The following is a 10,863-nucleotide window of genomic DNA, read 5'->3' as shown; positions in this document are numbered from 1 at the left end:
TTAATATTGCGGGATCTTCCTAAACTTACACACGTGTTGAAGAACATCGATCAAATAACCACAATCACATTCTCCAACTTGGTTGATCTTCACAGTACATGGTTGCCATGGAATGGAAAATTTTGTTTAGTCTTTCAGTGGCAAAAAATCTGGTGAATCTCAATTCCATTGAAATATTTGATTGTAAGGAAATGAAATCCATAGTCATTGAAGCAGCAGCAGAAGAAAATAGTGAAATTATTTTTAAGAAACTGACTATAACCAGATTACACAACTTACCAAAACTTGCAAGCTTTTAACAATGGAAAATGCAAGCTTACGTTCCATTTGTTGGAAACACTGGAAATAGAAGAATGCAATGAAATGGAGATCTTTTCAAATGGAATAATAAGCATAGAAGAAGGTAAAGACTCAGTATTGGGGGCACCTTATCCAAAACCCTTTTTCACTCACAAGGTATGTGTGTTATTCTTATTCTTCAACCAACTTTTCTATTCATTTTATTACTTAAAGGGTATGTTTGGCTGTTATCTTAGTGTACCTAAAATCACTTTCTTTTTTTTTTTTTAATTTTATAACAATCTAAATTCATCAAAAACGATTTTCCAACTTATGTCCACTAAACACATACTTAAATTGTAGTACGTCAATATATATTTCAACTTAATTACGAAATCAATAAAACTGGCAACCACTTCAAACGAGGTTTAAGAATGTGAAATTATAGCTATCACAATGGGAAAATCTTCAAGATTTTGGTAAAGATTAGAATGTGAAAATCATGGTTAGAGCTAATATCCAAAGGTCAACATGTTTCCAAAACGTGTCTTATCTCCCAAATATTGTCATACATACTACCATTTAATGACGACTGTATTTTGATTTTGATTTTCTTTTTTTGAAAAATAATGGTATTTTTATATATAATTGGGAGATATTTTTACAATCTTATCTAAAAGTTTACAAATTGAATTTAACTTAGTGGTAATTGGCATGATCTTCCAACCTAGAGATGAGATGTTCGATCCCCCTTCCCTTAATTTATAATTGATGACAATTTTATTTTAAGACATGGTAAACATAGCAAATAATCTATGGTTTTATGATGTGTCATATTACCCCTACCTAAAAGAAGCTTAATAATGAATAACTCATATCACTTATAGTGTTATTAGTCTATGAATAAAGGTTTTGAATACTAAAAGAAAAAGCTTACAATGAATAGTTTTCTTCATTAGTGTTGTTAAGTGATAGGTACTGATAGTTAAATTCGATCAACGTTAATAAACTCCAATAATAGAAAACTATTAGCGATAAACTTCTAATTTTGACGATCTATTACTAAGAGACTTTTCAATCAATTTGATGGGCTAATAAGCTTGTTAAAGTTTTCACGTGGACTCTTATTTAAATCTTTCTATATTTTAAAATAATTTTAGATTTTGCTATCTTTTGCTATGGATATGCAACTAATCCTAAATACAAATATAAAATTGCAGGTTTCATTTCCTGCATTGGAGATTTTAAGGATTGATGGAGGAAATAGTTTGGAGATGTTATGGAATAAGAATAAGCCGATTGCAAGTTCCTTTTGCAAACTTCGAGAGATAAGTATTGAAAACTGCAACAAGTTGAGATGCATGTTTCCTTGGAGTATAGTGAAATCACTTGCTTTTTTAGAAACACTGAATATCTTTTCTTGTGAGTTATTAGAAAGGATATTTGAAACCGAAAAGCGGAGTTTTGCAACAGAAGAAGAAGAAAATGGTGAAATTGTGTTCAACAGACTGAGTCGTCTGGAATTTGATAATTTACCAAGCCTACTTTGTTTTCACTCTGGAAAATGCACACTTAAATTTGTTGCCTTGAATTTCTTGAAGATAAGAAGATGCCATGATATGAAAACATTTTCATATGGAATAACAAACACTCCCAATTTGCAAGCCGTCGAGATAGGAGAAAATGAAGTTCCAGTATCACCAACAAAGGGGATAAATGACATTATCCAAGCTTTTTTCACACAAGAGGTACGCATATATCCCATTTTCACCAGCAAACTACTTCAGCAAGTGATAAATCTATTAGCTAGTCTATTAATAATAAGCTTCTATCACCAGCAAACTACTTCAGCAAGTGATAGAAGTTTATGAATTATAGATTTTTACCAACTAATGTATAATAATTTATTAGTAAATAGTTATAAATGATGGACTTCTATTATTATGACATAAGATATCCACTTATAGAAATCTATCAACTTAATGAATTTAATTAATAAAGTTGAATCTCGAACTAAAGTATATGTGAGATTTGTAGAAGTTGTCACTAATAGAATGTTATCGATGATCGAAGCTATCAACGATAACACGCTATTTGATGGTAAAAATGAATAACAAAAGTTATATCTGATAGCATGTCAATTATCGTTGATAAAAGCGATATAAAAAGGAATAATAATGTGGCTATCAACGATAGACTTTCACCATGTGATATCAGTGATATCGGTGATATTGATGAGAGAATTTCGATGATATCCATATATCAATGGTATCAAATGATATAATGAAAATTCCATTTGGTGAAAGTCTATCGTTGATAGCCACTGCTAAATGCTATTGGTGATAGTCACTCATAGAAACTGATTGATCACTACTAATAGAAGCTATGAGTAATATCCATATATCAGTGATATGACTTTGATATATATCAATTAAATGTATGATATTAATGATATTATTGATACGATTTCGATAGATATCAACTTATATACTTTTTAGTAATAGGCTTCTATCACTTATAGGTTTAAATGTTAACCATTGAAAGTTAATAGTTTCCTTTAAAGTTGAAACTACTTATAAAAGTTTATCATTGATGACTATTGATAGGTTTATGTGTTAATATTTCAAGTTTGAATCCAAAAATAAAAATCAATTGGTATACGCATGATGTAAGAACAATATTCAAAATAGTAATTTAGAAACTTTGTTTGGTTTCAGATTGAATTCCTCCAGAGCATGAGAGATGTGGAATTGAGGTTGAAGAGAGTGAAGAGAGGCTTTTGGCATAAATTGAACTCATTCCCCCAACTCGAATGTCTTAGACTGATTGGTTGTGAGGATGACGACATGGTTTGTTTACCATCGGAAGTGAGTGAAGTATTATACAATATTAGAACTTTCAAAATCGAAAATGCCCTTCAATTGGTACACGTGTTTGAAAATGAAGTATTAACTACAAACAATCATGTTCAAAGATGTGCAAAGTTGAAGGAGATATATTTGTGGGATCTTCCTAAGCTTACGCACGTGTGGAAAGAAAGTAGTGAAGTCATCACAGTTAGTTTGGATAGTTTGGAACATATGGAGGTAAGGAGATGTGAGAATTTGAAATGCATAGTGCCATCGTCATTCTCATTCTTAAACTTGAGGACTCTTATCGTCAATAATTGCAATCGAATGGTGAATTTGTTTAGCTCTTCAGTGGCAAACAATCTGGAAAATCTCGAAAAGATTGAAATATCTGATTGTACAGGAATGACATCTATAGTCATTGCAGATGAAGAAAATGGTGAAATTATTTTCAAAAAACTCCGTTGTCTAGGACTTGATAATTTACCAAGACTATTCAGCTTTTACTCTGGAAAATGTATGCTTAAGTTTCCATCCTTGGAGACATTGGACATATTTCAATGCAATCAAATGGAGACATTTTCAGTTGGAATGGTAAGCACAGCTAGTTTGGAATCCATGACGATAGGAGAAAGTGAATTTATAATCTCACCAACACGGGACATAAATGTTATTATCCAACATATTTTCACAGATCGCAATAGGTACACACTAAATTAAGGATCATAAGATTTCTTGAACCAATTTTATTTATCTAAACATCAAAGCTTCATCATTTTCTTTGTATTCTAATCATACTATTTGAAATTTTTAAGGATGGAGGGAAGTAAGGAGAAGCGTGAAGGTTAATTTAATCTACGAAAGATGTTGCATCACACAAGTAAGATTCTCAAACGTAACTTTAATTAAATAATGATTCACGTTTTCTTATTAAGTATTTGTTATTATTTTTATAGATCGACACATTGAATCATAGATTCGCACATTTTTTTTCTTTTTCTTTTCTGGAGGAATTCTTAGGTCTAATTCAATCCATTCCTTTTGGGAAGAAAATTATTTGGATTACCAAATATCACTTAAAATTTTTGCTTATAAAGAAAAACCTTCAAAATGTCTATCAACGTAGATAAGTGGTGCAATCTTAATCTTGAATTTTAAAAGCAGTTATTCAATAGAATATATGAGAGACATGAAAATGGAGATTAACTTTGCACCCATAAATTTTTTTTTTTTTTTTTTTGTTAGTAGTGTCACATTATTATTGTTTATTCTTTTTATGGGGATATTATATCTATCATGGAATTTTAGCCTCAATAACCAAATTAGAATGCGTATTTTCATTTATTAAGAACAATTTCTTCTCAACATATGGAGAAGAAGGTTTGAAATTTTAGAAAGATTTATTATAGTAATTTTAGTTTTCATACATGTTGTCTGGTCTATGATGAGATGATTATGTTCAAAGTTGCACGGATGTGTCTGATTCAAATATAAACTTCTAAGGAGTGATTTACTTTGTGAGTAACAAAGTTGAACTCAAATATTTCTTGAACCAATCTAATGTATCTAAGGTGTTTTCTTTTGTTTTAGGAAATATTTGAGGAAAAGAGAGATGTTTTAAAAAGAATATTTGTTAAATTAAAAGATAAATTTTAGTGAGAAAAGATCAGAATAGATGACATGTATGTTAGAGTTATATATATATATATATCTATAGATATAACATGTGAGATAGGGGATTCCTCTCTATCTGAGATTGATAGCACGTCTCTTTCTTTCCATGAAAGTAATAAATATGTTTGCAAGAAAATTTTCATAATTTTTTCTTTTAATTTAATAAACCTAACACTTTTCAATAGGAAAAAAACTTAAACTTGGACGAAATTAAGAATTTCGGATTTTAATTATTTAATATTCATAAGTTGATAATTCATTATTGCATTTTGATTCAAAATAAAAATTTTAATGATTTATGGCTTATAGTAATGATATGTTCTTCATTTATTTTAATAATGATCAGTAGAATATAGAACATTTAAAACCAAAATCAATTTTTTACAAAGGTCATTTTCTTAGTAACTTGAAAAGTAAAATAATTGTTCATGGAAGGACTGCGGTAGACTGCTAATATATTTGTCATACAAATTTTTTAGATGACCAGTTTAACATATTTTGGCAGTCTGGTTGCATCCTTTTAGGAGTTGATGCGAATCCAATTTTCTTCTCTTCAAAACAAAGTCTGTTGATGGCCTCTACATGTCACAAACCCATATAGATAAATATCTTTATTCATTTTAAATCATGTTTCATGATATGAACAAACATTGTGTTTGAAAGTATAAAACTATACGTAGAACTGAATATATATAAATGATAAAACACATGTTTTCTTGTGGTGAATTTTTTTTAAGAAACGTATTTTTAATCATTTCAAAATGATTACTCAAAATATTGTTAAAGTTAGATTTTGTAATTTTATTTCAGTTTCTTTACTAAATACATATTGTTGGAAGTGTTGACGAGCCCATTCTAAGATTAACTCTAAATCTCACAAATTTTGAATAAAAGAAACTTGTTCTCTTATAAAACTCAAGAACACACAAGAGAATAATATTATTCTCTTGAAACTCAATTTTTTTTTTTTTTTATTATTTATTTGATTGTCTTCCTTCACTTGATTACAAAGGAGGGAAATGAACTCTTTATATAGTAATTAAGAGATGTTTTGTAAAAGATACAAAATAAATGAAGTACATATATACGTACCATTCATGTACTTGAACAATTATATGCATCTAGAGGTGCATGTATCTAAAAATTAGAAATCCATATATTTGAAAATGTATCTAGAATTGTATTATCCATTACGTATCTAGCTTAATTTGTAACATCCCCCTTAAGCTAGACTTCCATGATTCCGAGCTTCTCCTTCATTTTCTATAACAAGTATTTCTTTAATGTTTTGGTGAATATGTCTACAACTTGATCTTGTGTCTTGCAATACTTCATGCATACTTCTCCATCTTTGGTCAATTCTCTGATCAAATAATATTTGATCTTTATATGTTTACTTCTTCCATGAAAGATGGGATTCTTTGAAAGTGAAATAGATGATTTATTGTCACATAATAGGAGAGTCTCTTTCTCTTGAGAACTCTTTAATGCATGTAGTACCTTTCTTCCCCAACAAGCACATTATCCATGTTCTTCTTATAGTGGATTCTATAATCAATAGTTCCAAGAATATATCTAAGAAATCTCTTTCCAGTTTTCTAATGACTTCTTTTCGGTGATGCATAAATATGCTCCATAAATTGAGAGAGGACATAAGATCAGGTCTAGTTATAATTAAATATATTAAACTCCCAAAAAGACTTCTATAGATGATGGAATCAAGAGCTTTAATATCATCACGTTTGCTTAGTTTCAAGTCTAGTTCCATAGGAGTACTGGTAGGATGAGCTTTCTCCATTTTAAATTTTACTAATAAATCTCTTGTATACTTCTTTAGGAAAATTGCAATCCATTCATTACGTTTCATAACATCAATACAAAGAAAGTAATGAAGTAAATCCATATTTGTCATCTCAAATTCTTTCTTCATGCTCTCTTTGAAATCTTCAATCATCATGGTTGAATTTTTCGTAAAAGTTAATATAGACAAATGTTCAAGAAATTCCCATCTCTATCTTCTTTCGTGTAGAGAGCATGCTCGTATAGACATCTTTTGAAGCCATCTTTAAAAAAACATTGTCAATACGACTGTAAAAGGCTCTCGGTGCTTGCTTTAGTCTGTACAATGCTTTCTTCAATCGACACACTTTATTTTCTTCTCCAATCTTCACATAATAAGGGGGTTGTTCAAACATATATTTCGTCCTCTAAATATCTATTTAGAAAAACTGACTTGACATCCATTGGATGTACTTTCTAATCATTTTGTGTTGCAAGGGCTAGAAGCAATTGAACAATCTCCAAGCGAGTCACAGCTACAAAAACTTCTTCATAATCTACACCACACTTTTGTCTGTACCCTTTCACGACGAGCATTACCTTATATTTCTTGATATCTCCATGTTGCTTCAACTTTGTTCTATAGAACCATTTGACTCCGGTTTTCTATTTTCCGGTAGTTTGACTAACTCCTATGTCTCATTTCTTTTGATTGCATCAATCTCTTTATCTATTGCATCTTTTCATTTTTCATTTTAAATTGCCTCCTCAGAGTATATAGGATCAATATCTGTAAATAAAGAAAAATCAACATGCTCATCATCCAACATTCTTCTTGAAGTACTATAGATATCATGAATACTTATTGTCTTCCTTAGAGTAGTTTCTTCATCACTCATGGAGTGTGAAATTGAAGATAAAGCCATGGTGGAGTCTCATCAAGCTCGAAGTCTCGAGCATCTTCTTTGCCATGCATGTCAACTAGTAATGGATTTTGATCTTCATTTGCATCCCATTTCCACAATTATACTTCATTAAACTTGACATCTCGACAAATAATAACGTTCTTACTCACATGGATCTATAATCTATAAACCTTGGAGTTCTCACTATACACAAAAAAAAAAAAAAAAATGCACTTTTCTGATTAATACTCTAGTTTACCTCGTTTGTCATCTGAAATACGAGAGTAAGCAATACACCCAAGTACTTTTAGGTGACTAACATTTGAGTTTAATCCACTTCATGCTTCTTAAGGAGTAATACCTTGCACACTTTTAGTTGAGGCTCGATTTAAGAGATAAACTTCACAAATTACTACATCTCCCAAAAATTGACCAAGAAGTTTCTTAGCCTTCAACATACTTCTTGCAAGCTCCATTATTATTCTTTTTTTTTTTTCTCTGAAACTCCATTTTGTTGAGCAGTTTTTTGAACAGTCTTTTGATGCTTGATTCCATTTTTCTTCAAGAAATCTGCAAAAATGAAATATTCTCCTCCACGATTCCAATGCAATATTTTCAATCTCAAGTTACTTTCATTTTCAACCATTGCGTTTAATGTCTTGAATCATTCAAAAGTAGAGCTTTTTTTAGAAGATAAATCCATTTTTTCGACTATAATCACTGATAAATGTGAGAAAATAATGATTACCTCTATATGTAGTAGTTCTCATGGGTCCACATAAGTCTATATAGACAAGCTCTAGAGGCTTTGATGCTATCCAAGAACCTCTTGTCGGAAATAAATTTCGATGATGCTTTCCGAAAATACATAGTTCACAAAGTTGATCTTCGTTTTAAATATTTTGCATTCCTCTCACCATATATTCTTGCACATATGAGAGAAAGTGCCAAAACTTAGATGCCCATATCGACAATGCCAAAGTCATGAAGTGTCTTTTACTAAAGTCTCAAAATATACAAGCTTCTCATAGTACATTTTCATTTGGAAACATGTTGCTACGAGTCATACGAACCGTCGTTATGAGACCTCCATTATTGGTTCTGATCTCGCATATTCTACTTTAAAGATAACATCATGTCCTTTCAGTAGAAGCTGACCAACACTTAAAAGATTGTGTTTGAGCCCTGAAACATAATAAACATTAGTGATTCTTTTTGTTAGATTCTTTCTTTGGACAAGGATATCTCCTTTTCTTTTTACTTCGAACTTCTTATTGTCACCAGTTTTTACTTCATTTTGATGAGACTCATCTAAAGATATAATAATATCCTTTTTTATAGTCTTATGGTTACTACAAACACTATCAAGATACCATATATCTCTAGTGCTTGTTTCTTGGATATTGAATGTGACAAAGAGAATACCTAGATCATTATCCTTCTGCTTATGCATTAGTGTGGTTTGAGCTTGATTTGAATTAGACTTCTTGGACCAACAGTTTGCTTGAAAATACCCATAACGTCTACAATTGAAATATTGTATGTGAGAAAAATCTCCATAACCTCCACTTTTGTTTCTTCCTCTACTCGAACTTCTCCCCCTTCCTCTATTTGAAGAAGTTTGATTGTCTCTATTCTCAAACTCATAATTTTTTAAGTCGTTGGACTATCCATTTTCTCTATCATCACATCCACCTCTCTTTCCACCTGATATCCCTCTGGAACAAGTTTGTATATGAAAAGCTTCTTGTGAAGGAGTAGAATCAAAGAACTTCAATTTGAGCTCGTGGGATTGAAGAGATCTCATTAAGCTATCAATGGAGAGAGTAGACAAGTCTTTGGATTCTTCAATTGCAACAACAATATGGTCATGCCTTCTTGTCACGCTTTTAAGGATATTTTCAACTACTCTCTGATCTTCAATTGCTTCTCCATTTGATCTTGATTGATTAACAATTAAGAGAAGATAGTGGAAATTTTTTTCAATAGTTTTAGCATCTTTCATTTGAATGGTATCAAATTCAGCTCCAAGTGTCTGCAATCATACTAATTTTTCTATTTCTTCTCATTTCTATAAATTCTGCAATGTATCCCATACCGCGTTAGCAATCGAGACACCTAATATCCTTTCAAAAATATTTTCATCTACAGCTTGGTAGATAAAAATTAATGCCTTTTTTTTTTATCTTTCTTTCTAGTCTCTCTCAACTCATTGAGTTGTTGTTCTTGTGAGAGACCATTTTCATCTTTAGGCTTCAAATATCTTCTATCAACAATATCCCAAAGATCTTGAAATCCATAATTCATTTGTTGACTTCACACTCTATAATTTTTTCCATCCAAATGTGGAAGTTGAGGCTTCAAATGTTGTTGAATGACTTCTTTCAACCTTATTCCTTGATACCACTTTGTTGGAAGCGTTGATGAGCTCGCTCTAAGATTCAAATCTCACAAATTTGTTCTCTTACAAAACTCAAAAACACATAAGAGAATAATATTGTTCCCTTGAAACTCAATTTTCTTCTATTGATTTGATTGTCTTCCTTCAATTGATTACAAAGGAGGGAAATGAACCCTATATATAGTACATAAGAGATGTTTCCTAAGAGATACAAAATAAATGAAGTACATGTATACATATCATTCATGTACGTAAACAATTATATGTATCTAGAAATATCTAGAAATAGAAATTCATGTATTTGGAAATGTATCTAGAAATGTATTATCCATTATGTATCTAGCTTAACTTCTTACACATATTTCTCTTGTTTATATCACTATTTTGTAATTAATTCACTAAAAACTCATTCTTACTTTTACGTTTTTCAGCTGCATTGCAATTTCCCATTGTCGTATTCCATTATGTATGATTTGGAATGAAAGAGAAGTTGTTACACCGATTGCCAAGCTTCTCAACGTTGGTTAATGAATTGATTTTTCAAGCATCAATTTGGAGATTCTGCAAATTGTTGAACTTAATTATGATTGGAGTATCTTCTTTTTATTTTTATTTTTAAGCTCGCTCTATTCTTAGACTTTGGTTTTCATGGATGAATGGTTTTGAAGATAAAGATGTTGTCTGATTTGTTATGTGCTAAATGTCTGTTTTTGGATAATATTGGACATATTTTGTGAATGTTGAATGTGCTAGATGTTATCTGATGTGTCTACATTCTTCTCGTAAGTATTCAATTTTGGAGCTTTCCATCAAATATTCATTTGTGCAAGTGTTTGAATGGCTGTTGTGATGCTCTATGTAGCTATTGTTTGTTGACGTTTTAGTTTCTTACCCTAGTTTTTAAAAGTTGTATGGGTAGATTTTGTGTAATCTCTAGATAGCTTATAACTTATTGTTCTTTTCTTAGTGATTTTTG

The 10,863-nt window shown here is 30.7% G+C and overlaps 1 protein-coding gene across 2 annotated transcripts; it reads left to right on the top strand.

Moving 5' to 3' along the window:
• The first annotated feature begins 304 nt into the window (after window positions 1-304).
• Window positions 305-10,646, top strand: LOC120087577. Of its 2 annotated transcripts, XR_005484622.1 has the most exons (6): window positions 305-456; window positions 1,500-2,027; window positions 2,997-3,832; window positions 3,944-4,008; window positions 7,080-7,257; window positions 10,319-10,646. XR_005484622.1 is itself a non-coding variant. In XM_039044393.1 (5 exons), exons 1-4 carry the CDS (start codon window positions 364-366, stop codon window positions 3,975-3,977), a joined length of 1,491 nt encoding a protein of 496 aa, XP_038900321.1. In that variant the 5' UTR covers window positions 305-363; the 3' UTR covers window positions 3,978-4,008; window positions 10,319-10,646. The 2 variants fall into 2 exon arrangements, 1 of the variants encoding a protein (XP_038900321.1); XM_039044393.1 differs by lacking the exon at window positions 7,080-7,257.
• Window positions 10,647-10,863: the final 217 nt, after the last annotated feature.

Source organism: Benincasa hispida, chromosome 10, assembly GCF_009727055.1.
Source record: "Benincasa hispida cultivar B227 chromosome 10, ASM972705v1, whole genome shotgun sequence".
Classification (NCBI taxonomy): domain Eukaryota; kingdom Viridiplantae; phylum Streptophyta; class Magnoliopsida; order Cucurbitales; family Cucurbitaceae; genus Benincasa; species Benincasa hispida.
This window is presented reverse-complemented; position numbering and strand designations above follow the sequence as displayed.